Below are 13,488 nucleotides of genomic sequence, written 5' to 3' on the forward strand. Positions count from 1 at the left end.
ATGCTAAGAGCATGAACAAGACATTTGGAGGAAGAAGGGGCCCACACAATGATAGTCCCAGAGAGATTCTTGGACATCTTGAGGGAGCAAAGGTGGGAATGAACGTGAGATGGGACACCAATGGCACGTGAGAAAATATTAGAGTAAACTTTACTATAATTTCCTTAAAACTAAGTACAAAACTTACGAGACTTTTTTATATTTGGGTAACTTTCCAAATAGTTAATGAATTTTTAAAAAATGAAATGAGATGCTTTTAAACAAGAGGGAGATTACCAATCTTTATACCTTGTACTTCTATATATACTGTTGTGAGTTTGATATTCACAGTATCCAGTAAAAAATTGGAACAAATTATTGAAATGAAAACTCAATGCTGAGAGATCACATTCTTATAAATCTCTTGGTATGGGAATGTATTAGATCCCATTTATATATTATGTGCCTTATTTGATATGTTTGCATCTTCTGGCAAGAGAATATTTTCCCAACCACTTTGTGTCAGGGATTATAAGTCACTGTTGGGTGACAGTGAGGGGATTTTATGTACAACTGCTTTATTGTTAATGTATATATTATACAATTCATACATCTCTTACATAGCTTTTGCAAGTCCTTTGAAACATATTTACTTTTAAATAGAATCTGTAAATTCTATGAGATATCTTTGTTTTTGTGTATGATTAGTTTTATTTTTCTGGGTATGTTTTCATGTTTAATTGTTGCAATGACCTTAATAAAAATGCTATGTAACGGTAGAATTCTTAAGGAATGACACATTACACCAACATTATCCAAAAGAACTAATTAATCAAACATGACTAATTTTAATGTAATTACTAAAGAAAGATATACCATTTTATTATGACACTCTAGCCATACATTTTCAAAATATGCTTATTAAACAGTAAATGTAAGATAATGATTCAATTAGTTACATTTTTAGAAGTCATCAGGATTGATATTCCTCTGCCATAAGTGAATTGAGTAATAATTTCAAATACAATCAGAATTAATTTAATAAAAAATATGCTTTTCAACTAAGACAGATGTAATGAATGGCCAGTCATTATTTTCTGGTTTCAAAGTAGCAGGGGAAATTAATTCAGTGTCTGTAAGTTTATTTATCACACTTGGCCTATAAGTGTGATAAAAATACATGAGGCAAAATACATGATGTAATCCCAATTCTCATAGTTCATTAACTCTTTTACCAAAAAGAGATCTGACATGGTATTTGGGGCCTTTATGTAAACTGAATATAAGCTGCATGATATTTGAAAGGTTTTGATATTTCGAAGAGACATTTTCATGATACACAGACACAGATAAAAGATGTAAGTAGACAGCCTGAGGTTTCAGAGTCCCTCCTGCGGTGTGTTTAGCAGCGGGTACAAGATAAATATCCAAACAAAATCAGATTAAGGGATTAACAGAAGTGACTTTGCTATGAGTTGGTGAGTGGGGTCAATGGATGGCTTGAAAGGGATTTTAGAGCTCTGTTTTTATTTTTCCTACTTTACATCAGTGCATTTTGGGCAAAATAAAATGAGTAATGTTTACTTTTAGGCCTCAGTAATATTTAAAAAAAAGGCAGATTCTAAGGATTGTGGAAGGTCATGTTTCTGAAAGTGACGGGTAATTCAGCTCAGGTAATTCAACTCAGAGTTTCTCAGGAGAAACTCTATCTCCATCTTAACTCATATTTCAGTTGGTCAGTAACATTTGGTTTTGTGTCCTCTCTTTTTTTTTTTTTTAATTTTAAAAAAGCTTGGATTTTTTTCCCCTTGAAAGACCCCTATCAAAGATAGTTGAAGAATGAGGAGAGAAGGACCATGTTTATGATCAATGTAATTATACGTTAAGAGGGAACACATGGGCAGGGTGTGGTGGCTCACGCCTGTAATCCCAGCACTTTGGGAGGCTGAAGTGGGCAAATCACAAGGTCAAGAGTTCGAGACCAACCTGGCCAACATGGTGAAACCCCATCTCTACTAAAAATACAAAAAATTAGCTGAGCATGGTGGTGGGTGCCTGTAATCCCAGCTACTCGAGAGGCTGAAGCAGGAGAATCGCTTGAACTCAGGAGACAGAGGTTGCAGTGAGCCGAGATCATGCTACAGCACTCCAGCCTGGGGGACAGTGTGAGACTCCATCTCAAAAAAAAAAAAAAAAAAAAAGAGGGAACACGTGAAATATATGTTTTCAATGAGGTTCCTTTAATTCTAGAGTTTCAGCTTGGTCAGCCCTCTATAAAATTCTGAGGAAGATACTAAAATAATGACTGGGTTGGGATGGGGGCAGAATAAAGACAGCTTCAAAAATCCCCTGGGCCTCTGTCTTATCTGTGAGAGGTTTCTTTAAAAAACAAAAGCATTGTTCCAGATAGGAATTGATTATTTAAATTGATATCTTTATCCTGTACCATATGCACTTAAAGCTTCTGACAGTCTTCTTTCTTTTTTAAATAGAAATTACACAAAAAAAGATATCTATGTATCACTTTCTAATACCTAACAGGAAGGTCTTATAAAATATTAAAATAGCAATAAGCAAATATGTACTACAGGATTAAACACTAGCATTGGAAACAAAACAAAATCCAAAACCAAGAATCAACAACATTTTCCTTTTGTTGCTGCCCCCCACCAGATCTGGACTTTATGATCTTTGAAGGGAGGGGCATAAAGTTTCACAATTCTATTTTAAAATAAATGATGCCATTGCATAAATCAGATTTATCTTTTGAAAATATTGGTGGAAAGCCCGTGTGATCTGAATGGAAAGATTCTTTCTTATGAGGAGAGTCAAACAGGTTCTGCTCTAATAAATTAGCACAATCTTTTAAGATTAAAAATAGCGAAACATTTTAAATAGTCTGATTACAGCTTCAACAAGTCAAAAATACATTTCTATCTAGCCTATAGTTTTAAAGAGTCTATGTGGGTTTAACTTATTATTCCTCATTCCAATATAAAAAAAAGAAGAAAAGAACCAAGTCATTTTGAACATTAAGAAATTCATAAAGACTGTATAAAGTAAAAAAACAAAAAAACAAAAAAAAAATAAAAACAAGAAACAAAATCTTCACAGATTGTTAGCCATCTCTTTCAACGATTTCTCAAAAATTCTTTCTTTATCAGTAGATAACCCCCATCTCATAAGGAAATACTTTCCAACATTTCCCAAATGAGATCAGTGACTGCTTTTCATGAGAGCTACTGCTCTTTGAAATGTCTGGGTGAAGGGAGAATATCTTCCATAAACCAGTAAATGCCAAAAAATACCCAAGGGGGATTTGGCAGAAGCTATTTTTTTGCAGGTAAATCTATGTATTTTTTCTCTTTGTTCTTATTTTCTCCACTTGCTGAATATCTATTTTAGAGCAGAGAGCACAAAAATCAATAAGGAACTTACTTATCTTTTAAATTATTCTATTTGGCTATAAGATCTTTTTTCCCACATTTATTCTCCATGCTCTTGATCAAGTTCAGAAGATTGGATAATATATTGCTAATTTTGCTAAGTTTGAGAGCCAACAAAACAATGGAGCCTTCTAACTTTAAAAAATTTCCATCTCCTGCCCCTGCACCCCTAAATTCACAATTTGGTGAACAGTACACTACTTGTGAGTGATAAAAAGTTGAAAGGTGGTGGTGGCTAGATAGACCTAATGCTATTTTATTAAGCAATCTATCTATAGAATTGTTGTTTTTATACTTTAAAAAAATATGTCTATGCTTTCTTTTTTTTCTTTTTTTCTTTTTTTTTTTTTAGTCAAGTACTTTCTTAAAGAAACAATAGCACCACATTGGCATAGCTGGCCGAACAATAAATGGGAAAGCAAAATGTGCTACATCTTTTATTCTAAGCCTTCTCCCAAGTGCATAAAATAGTAACAGAAACCCTGGAGCCATAGAGCATGAGATGGTTTCATCTACACAAAGATTGATGTTCCAAGGAGAGGAAGGATTCTCAAGGGAAGACAGGCTTTTGTTTGTTTGTTCTTTAATACAATTTCCAAGGAAGTGATTTCTTTTCAGTATCCCATTGGATCCTTAGGGTGAATGTGTGTGTGTGTGTGTGTGTGTGTGTGTGTGTGTGTGTCTGTGTCTGTAGGGTGGGTGTTGAGAGATTTTCATATCCCTAGAAGAGTGGATTCTGATGGAGTGCTGCATTAACTTTTCAGGGGAACCACCTCACCTTAAAAAGTTCAAATAATACTTTGATACTATTTGGGGAAGAGAGAACAGAAATTTGACCTAAGTATCGAGTATGGTCAATTAAATTGGAAATAAGCCTATGAGTTGAAAGCTCATTCCTACCAATGTTTACCATTCCTTTACAAATATCTTGAAATTGCCTCATTCAAGAATTATAAAGCAATCTAATTCTGAAGCAAAGCTTGTAAAATTTTGGGTTGTGATATTTTGTTTGCTCCTTTCTATGAAATCCGAGTCATTCTGCTGGGGTATATAGTAATCGACTGACTTCCAGGGTTTGCATCAATTTGTCTTCTAGTGTTAATTCATTAAAAAATAAAATAGTGAATTGGTATAATGAGTTATTTTCAATTTATTTATGATCCACTTGGAGAGGATTATGTGTTGGAAAATGTTAAGAAAGATAATATGGCAATGCATCTTTCAGCTTTTCTCCTTGGGGGATTTTTGACTGTGGATAGAATTAAGTGAAGGAAATAAGTCATAGACAGTCTCAGAATTATCACATCTAACTATGACAGAAAACACGTAAGTCTGCAGAAGTCTGCCTATAAAGTTTTTTTGAGAGGGAATAATTTTAAAAGGTACACACTGGGGACAAGAAATAAAAAGAAGTGCCATCTTGGGAAGAGGAGTCCAGTATCTTATTCCACAGAACCTGTATGTCTGGAAAACAGGCAGAGGGCAAAAATGATGTATAGTTTCTTTTACATCTGTCCATAGTGATTGGAATATTGCTAAGCATGCTTGAGGTACTCAACTCAAATAATGTTGGACTGAGAGTTAAAATACTTGTTGACTGAACAGGAGTGCTGGCTCCACTAAATGGGGCCTTCTTTTTGCATATATTCAGAGATCCAGGGAGTCTTTTTTTTTTTCCTGGCCTCTGATCCTTGAGGTGACCCAGTGGGAGAAAAACTGAAGATGTTCTTTTTGTTTTTCATATAGACTTTCCAAGAATGTAAAATATACAATTTGCATGAAATAATCAAGCCTGGGTACTTTTAACCAAAAAGTCCTAAGGTGAATAAAAAGATCTGAATGTTGGATAATTCATTGTTCTAATGAGAAAATCTTGATCTACAGATGGGGATCATTTTCTAGGCTGTGATGGACTAATACATTAACCAGTGGACTTTCTTGATACCAATTTTCAGTTGAATGGATAAAACACATTCACAGAGAGCTAGGGGCTACCCTTCTAAGCAGGCATGGGAAATTTCTTGTTTTGATGGAAGTTTTTGCCTTTCAATTGGCAACTCTAGTCAAGCAAGTTTTAACACAATTTTTAAAAAATGTATATACAGCTAAGAATAAAAGTAAAGTTTGTTAAAGAAGATAACTTTGTGACTTTTTATTAGATATTATTTTAATATTTCAAATTTGGGGTCATTTTCCTTATATTGCGTAGAAAAGAAGGAAGTGTTATGTTTTTCAAAATGAATAGAATATTATTTATAGTATTAAACAAGGTTTTACTAGATATATAGTAACTGCATAGAAGAGTCAGTGAGTACTAACAAATAGAGTAACTAACTCCCCTTTCACTGGTAGAAATCTCTTTGTTTTTCTCCTTTTTTCTTTTCCTTTCTCTCTTTTCACTTATCTTTGTATTCATAAAACGAAATGCAGAATTCAAAATCAAATCGAAAATCACATGCTTCTCACATATTTTGAAAAGTGTTTTAAAAGAGATTGAGCTGTTAGCTTTTAACAACTAGTTAGTTGGCCAGTTATTTGGATAGTTTCACTGACAAGAACTGAGATGTCAGGAGCATTCAATTCACCAATCTCTAGCTATGCTATAAATGGGTTATTTATAGAATTCCTTGCATCTCAGCAACTCAAGCGCCCTGATGTTGCACCCTTACAGCAACCCAGGGTAAAAAAAATCTGAATCTTTATCTTTTTAAACTTTATACCACCCCTTTGAGGTAGGTAGATGACATATTGCCCCCATTTTGCAGATGAGGAAACTGAGGCACAGAGAGGTGAAGTGACTTGCCCAAGGTCACACAGTGGTGAGTCCATGACACAGCTGGCAGATGTTTGTTTCTTCAGTGAGAAAGAGAAACCAGGACTGCTAAAATTCCTAGCCTTCTGCTTTTTCCATTCCACAGTTTCCTCTCTGGACTTGCCAGTCCAATTTGCATCAGTGGACTTTTGTGTTTGAAGTTCCTCTTGGAAGGCATAATTGGGGGGACTTTGCCTTCTTTCCCAAATGGATGGCGTTTTCAGTACCCTTCCCCTTGTGTCATCTTTGGCTCCAGGCTTCCCCTATTGTTTTGCTTTCACCTATTACCGTTTTGGCCAGACTCTTTCATATAACAAACTACAAAATAGCACCATTATACTAAAAAACAGAGTTTTACATACTGTTTGATATATCCTGTATAATTGATATGCTAAATTTACATAGTGCTCTATATGGAAAAAATAAAAAGAGGAAAGTTACTAATTAGGTTGCACATTAACTCATGATTTGAAGGAACTGTTTTGAGTTGAAGAAACTTTCTATGTTTAAAATATATGCCTAAAAATGATTGGCCTCAAAGTTGCAACTATTTGCATTATTCTTTTTTGTAAGCATGATGTGGAAAAATAAAGCTTTGTGTCTAAAATAAAATGCATCCAACTTATATTTGGTACAAATGCCACAGATGGAATCTTGTGGGTTAGAAATTGGTGTGCTTCTTGACGACTTGCTGCTGCTTTTGAGGAGGCCAAATTCGGCAAATATAAAGATTATGAAGGAAGGTGGTGGGTATAGACTAACAAGATTATCAGACACTGTAAAACAAACAGCCCGTGTTGTGTAGAAAGAAGTGCAAATAAGGAAACAATTCATAAACCACTTAGACAACGTTGCTGAATGAATGGCTCCAGCAGCCAAGATTCAGAGAAGAATTTAGTGCAACTGGATCTATACAACACCCATGCATTTGTGGCTCTTGAGAGGCAGGGACTAAGATATATATATATATATATATATTTTTTTTTTCTTTTCTATAGAACATTATTGATAAAGGATCAACAGCAATCTACCAACTCCAGGACCATTTTTGCAAGGTGCAAATCACTCCTAAAGACAATGTTGGAATGTTTACTTGTGTATTTCATTGGGGGAAAAGCCCATCTTTTAAATGTTATCAAACTTATTTTTTGGTAGGTGTTCCAAGGTTTAACAGGTAACTCGTGCAGAGCAAAGGATCCTGCGGTGGCATGTCACTCTTCACTCCTCAGGAGGGTCTTCCTACATTCTGTAGTTCTTGTTTCCTGCACTCCCTCTACTTGTGTTCTTCAAATGTACTTCCTATAAATAAGGGAGAAAAAGTGACATTAACTCGGTGAAGTTTTATGTATCCATCTATTTCTCACATTGAGTCTCAACTTTCCGTATCATACGCCTTACCAGTTGAGCTAATAGAGAGCTTGAACCTTGGTTTTCCTGAGAAGGGCATATATAGGTGGACAGGCCCTTAGTACTTTCGCCAAATCTCACTCAGTGACCTTTATGTACCCCTAGTGGCGTGAGTACCACAGGCAGCTTTATAATCACACAAAGATGAGATTTGATTCATCTGCTTCTATCATAGATTCATTGATTGAAAGGAGATCCTGAAAAATCCAGCCCTCTGGCCTCTAGATCCTTTCCTAGGAAGAAAAAAAAAATCCATCACATTCTGGGTTCATTCTCTGTTGTTTTATTGCAGTTTGTTCTGTTTTAATTTTTGTAAAAAGGAGATATTTATTTTTCATTGTTTTTCTTGTTTTCCTCTAGAGCAAGGCAGAGTTTTAGAAATCGAAGATTAGGAAATTTTATAATTTTGAGTCTGTAAAATCACAGACATACTGGGCTGAGCTCAACTCGTAGCTCTTCTATTTTCTAGCTATGTAAACTTGTACGAGTGGCAATCTCTTGTGTTTCAGTTTCTTCATCCATAAACTAGGGTAACAATAATATCTACCTTATAGGATCAAAGATTAAATAATTTATATATATATATATATATGTATATGTATATAAGTACTCACAATAGACCTGGAACATGGTAAGCACTACATAAGTATTAGCTGCTGTTATTATTATTAACTCATTTTTCCTCTTCTTGGTATTGTCACCTTTATTGGAAAGTAACCGTGCCAAGACTAAAAGTCCTGGGTTCCTAATTTGGTGTTGCCATTCACTCATCAACAAGCAATGATGTTATCTTAAGGATATTGAGGTTTTTTGTCCTGAACAGGGTCTCTCTCTGTTGCCCAGGCTGGAGTGCTGTGGTGCCATCTCAGCTCACTGCAACCTCTGCCTTCCAGGCGTACACAATCCTCCTGCCTCAGCCTCCTGAGTAGCTGCGACCACAGGTACATGCCACCATGCCTTGATAATTTTTTTTTTTTTTTTTTTTTTTTATTTGTAGACATGGGGTTTTGCTATATTGCCCAGGCTGGTCTTCAACTAGTGGACTCAGGTGATCCACCTGGCCTTGGTCTCCCAAAGTGCTGGCATTCCAGGCATGAGCCACTGTACCCGGCCTGGATGTTGAGTTTTGTTTAGAATAGAAGCCCTGTGAGAGCAAGGATGTGTCTGTCTGTTCACTGTTATAGTCTCAGTGTCTAGAACAGTGTCTAGGTTATTGCAGGTACTCAATAAATATCTGTAAAATGAGTGAAATGAATGAATGTGTATGAGGGACCCTCTCGTGATGTGCAGAACTAAGTCATTATAATACTTTTCCTACAGTTATTATTTTATCCTTGAATGTATTTAAATTGCAAAGTATGTAGACAGGAGTTTTGAAATAAAATCAAGGAGGAACTGGCATTTATATGCATAAACCTGAGGCACATCTTTTTTTTGGTTTTACCTCTAGGCAGAGAGCCCTCTACAGAAGTATGTAATGGAGAATTATTGGTATAGAATGAGGTTCATAACCAGAAACAAAAGTTCTCTCCATGGTACCTGGAATCTTCAAACTGTTCCTTCTGGCTAAGGTGATGAAAACCCACACAGTCACAACATTGTGAGGAGCTAAAGCACATTTGAGATTACTCAGACCTGAGACCTGGAGAAGGTGAGAGGTTTTAATATGAAGGCTGGGGAAAAAGATCAACTGCCACCCCTTGGAAATAATGCCTATTGGCCAAGGTTCACAGGGATCTGGCAGTTTTTCTTACACATGTTTTCCAGTCCTACTTGGAACATTAGAGTTATCACCAAGTCCTTCATGAAAGGTAGTTGGCATTGTATGAGTTGATGGTCAACATCTTGTACTGACTGAGTAGAAGTAAGATGGCATTATTGTGTAAAAACATTCAAATAGCTCAGTGACCACTGCAAAAAGGAAAAAAAAGCTGGTAGAAAGAAACTGGGCATTTGCATAGAATAACTTGAAATGCCATCTGTTTTAAATCCTGTCACTTTCCCTCAAATATCACAAAAGACCACTTAAGATATATTTGTTATGGTGCAAAGCATCTACTGCTAAGCTCCCAGTAAACGTGTGTTTTTCTTTTGTTTTTGTTTTTGTTTCGAGATGGAGTCTTGCTCTGTTGCCCAGGCTGGAGTACAATGGCACGTTCTCAGTTCACTGCAACTTCTGCCCCCTGGGTTCAAGCGATTCTCCTGCCTCAGCCTCGCTAGTAGCTGGGATTACAGGTGCCTGCCACCACGCCCGGTTAATTTTTGTACTTCTTAGTAGAGATGGGGTTTTATCATATTGGCCATGTTGGTCTCAAACTCCTGACTTTGTGATCTACCTGTCTTGGCCTCCCAAAGTGCTGGGATTACAGGCGTGAGCTAAACTTGTGTTCTTAATCTTACATTGGGTTCTGCTTTCTTTTTTTTTTTCATTTTTTCTTTTTTTTTATTTGAGTTGGAGTCTCACTCTGTCACCCAGGCTGGAGTGCAGTGATGTGATCTAGGCTCACTGTAACCTCTGCCTCCCGGTTCAAGTGATTCTCGTGCCTCAGCCTCCCAAGTAGCTGGGATTACAAGTGAGTGCCATCATGTCCAGCTAATTTTTTATATTTTTAGTAGAGACGGGGTTTTGCCGTGTTGGCCAGGCTGGTCTTGAACTCCTAACCTCAGGTGATCAGCCTGCCTCAGCCTCCTGAAATGCTGGGATTAGAGGCGTGAGCCACCACGACTGGCCGTGTTCTGCTTTCTTATAGGAGTTCTCTAGAAAAATGAGAGAAGGACACATAGGGCCACAGAATAGCATCATTAATGTTCCCAAATTCCTTGAAACGTTTTTGTTCAGTTCTCAATCAACACTGTTGATGGTCTGTAGCTCATCAAATCCCCAAAATAGCTATTATTAAGGATGCCATCTCTCTGCCTAACTACTAACCAAATTAACAGGCAGAGAAACATACTAATTTGAATTTTACCTTTTGTTTTTCTGTTTAAGAGGCATACCAGCTCCAAATAAGAAGATCTTTAAGCATCTGCAATGCCCAAACTAAGAAAATGTTCAGGAATGAAATGGGAACAAATTAAAAGAAAGCCTCATAAAGTATTTAATCTCCATTCTTCCTCTCAAGCCAAATTAATCCCAAATTTCTACAAGAAAACATTAAGGTACCATCTATGCTTTACTCTTTAAATTAACAGGGAACTATAGCAAAAAGAATTGAGGTTAGATTGGCCAACCACATACATCTTATTTTTTGTATCCAATAGAGAGTTTCTTTTTCTTTCCTCTCAAAGCACAAGGCATAAAGTGTAAAGTCTGAGCAGAGGGATCCCCTGGTCTGTTTCTTCTGGGTCTGTCTCAGCATCACAGCAAAGCCAGGGGCTGAGACTCACTTGAGTGAAGCAGACGCTGTGCCAAGTAGCATGGTTCCCATGCACACACGTGCACGGTGGAGGCCATTCAAACCAGCTGGGATGTCGTCTGGTTTGCATTTGGCTCTCTTCCCAGGCTGTCACATGTGACTTCTTTGTTGCAGACAATGACAGTGACAAAACAAAAGCACTCAGGCACTCGGTCTCAGTTGCATCTGTTGCTTTGCTCATTGTCTTAACTTAATTACGCTGGCCACCCTTGACAATGGGCGGCAAGTGGAGGCATGTTAGAAGCAGCCGTCATCATCGGAGCTGGCACCCACCTTCAGTGCACTTCTTGAAGGGTTATGAAACTGTCCCATATTCAGTCAAGCAAAAACTTTTCACTTCAACAGCTTGTCCAAGACAAACAAACCAGCTGAAACTGTTTCTAGTATGCAAGTAGACAGATTTTTAAAAGGAAAACAGTAGTGAGTAAATACTGTTTCCTATTGACACCGACGAAGGTAAGACTATTAAGAAAACATTGATCCTCCAGCTCACTGGGGTTGGTTAAAGAACTTTACCCTTCAGAAGGAAAGGTTAACCAACTCATTAGGAAATAAGTTTGTGGAGGGTTTAATTTGTGATATATATGATTACCCATTATGTACAGACAAACATATTTAGGGCGCTAGAAAAGGCCCTCAAGAGGCCATTCACCTTCTCCCATTATCTCTTGATTCTTATCCTAGCTCCAAGCTTTCCTTTGGAAACCTATCCACAGACTTTTCAGATAAGATCACTGTGCCAAGTGTGGTGGCTCACACCTGTAATCCCAGCACTCTGGGAGGCTGAGATGGGCAGATCACTTGAGGTCAGGAGTTCAAGACCAGCCTGGCCAACATGGTGAAACCCTGTTTCTCCTAAAAATACAAAAAATTAGCCTGGTGTGATGGCGTGTGCCTGTAGTTTCAGCTACTAGGGAGGCTGAGGCAGGAGAATTGCTTGAATCCAGGAGGCGGAGGTTGCAGTGGGCAGAGATCGTGACACTGCATTCCAGCCTTGGCGACAGAGTGAAACTCTGTCCCAAAAAAAAAAGAAGATCACTGAGGACTAATAACAATGGCAATAATAATAATTTTGCTTAACATTTGCAGAAGCTTTACAGTTTACAATATAATATCACTGAATCCTTACAATCACCATGTGAGGTGATGCAGTGTTATTCCTGTCAGTCCCATGTATAAGCTGAGGCTCACTAAGATTTAGTAATATGCTTGAGGTCACAGAGGAACAAACTGATAGACCAAGGGCTAAGATAATAACAGTTCCCATTACTTGAATATTTGTTGTGTGCTGGGGATTGTAGTATGTACATAAATTGCATATATTTTCTTTTTTCCTATAGTTCTCTCAGGGATAAGTACTATTGTCTTGACTGTTTTATCTTTAAGGAATCTGAAACCTAGGGTAAACAACTTGCCTAATTTCTTATGATAGAGATGTAATAGTGGTTGGAATTTGGACCTATTCCTTCTGATTCTGGAGCTCACCAGTTAACCACTCCGCTAAACTGCCTCCCCAAGATGTAAAAAATATGTAGTGCTTTCAAGTCCAAATCTCTTTCCAATAGCAATAGTTGATAATATCATGAGCTGCCCCTGCTCCCAGATGGGGTTAGATGCTGGTTTAGAGGGCAAGGCCGTGCCATGGGACAGAAGACTCAATGAGGAGGGGGAGTATTACCACAAGCTGGGACCTATTTGTAATGGTATTTATAGAAGTCTAGGAGCACAGTATTCAATTAGCAAAAGCAAACTCCCTGGATATTATAATCCCTTTTTTTCCTCCCCCCCCCCCCCCCCCCCCCCCCCCCCCTCCAGCTATCTTTATGAGATTTTGCCTGACAGATAGAATCTAAAAGGATAAAACTAGGCTTTAAACTTCAGGGAGGAAGCAGTGATGTTTTCAGTAGACTATGTTTCCATCTCCACCTACTCCAAACAAGTTAAGTATTGTATGACATGAAGTCTAGGAAAAGCCTGGCACTCTATAAAAAATACTGGGAAAATTCTGTCCAGCATGGAATATCAGCAGCTTATTGTACAGCATAAAGTACTAACTCAGCATTGACCTTCTTCCAAAAAGAGCAAAATGAGAAGAAAAGAGCAGTGTATGATTGGAAAGCGGGCTCAGATATCAGCCCTTTACCTGTTGAAAGGGACATGCTACAGCAATTTTGCTGGCTTGGCCCAGGGACATGTGAAATGGTGGAGGATGATTTAGATGTCTCAGTATCAACTTTGATATCTCTTTACTTCAGGGAATCACAAGTTCAAATTCCAGGAGAGTTGGATCAGTCTTTCCTCTCTGGCAGCCAGGTAAAGCGAGGGTCATGCGATCTACTCAGCACTTTGGGATGTGACTTTAAATCCAAAGAACAAGGTGCATATTTTGAGACACCTGTACTCCTCGTTTATGTGGCTGCTTCTTTAA

The 13,488-nt window shown here is 37.6% G+C and overlaps 1 protein-coding gene across 2 annotated transcripts in view; it reads right to left on the minus strand.

The window, feature by feature from the left end:
• Positions 1 to 807: 807 nt before the first annotated feature.
• Positions 808 to 13,488, minus strand: part of IGF1 (insulin like growth factor 1) — an 83,418-nt gene continuing 70,737 nt past the window's right edge. Inside the window, exon 4 of one of the 2 annotated variants that reach the window (XM_023188992.1) lies at positions 808 to 7,536. In XM_023188992.1, coding sequence (XP_023044760.1) covers positions 7,477 to 7,536 — 60 coding nt within the window. In that variant the 3' untranslated portion in view covers positions 808 to 7,476. The remainder of the gene's footprint in view (positions 7,537 to 13,488) is intronic. The other variant, XM_023189067.2, reaches the window with a different exon arrangement.

Source organism: Piliocolobus tephrosceles, chromosome 10 (assembly GCF_002776525.5).
Source record: "Piliocolobus tephrosceles isolate RC106 chromosome 10, ASM277652v3, whole genome shotgun sequence".
Classification (NCBI taxonomy): Eukaryota; Metazoa; Chordata; class Mammalia; order Primates; family Cercopithecidae; genus Piliocolobus; species Piliocolobus tephrosceles.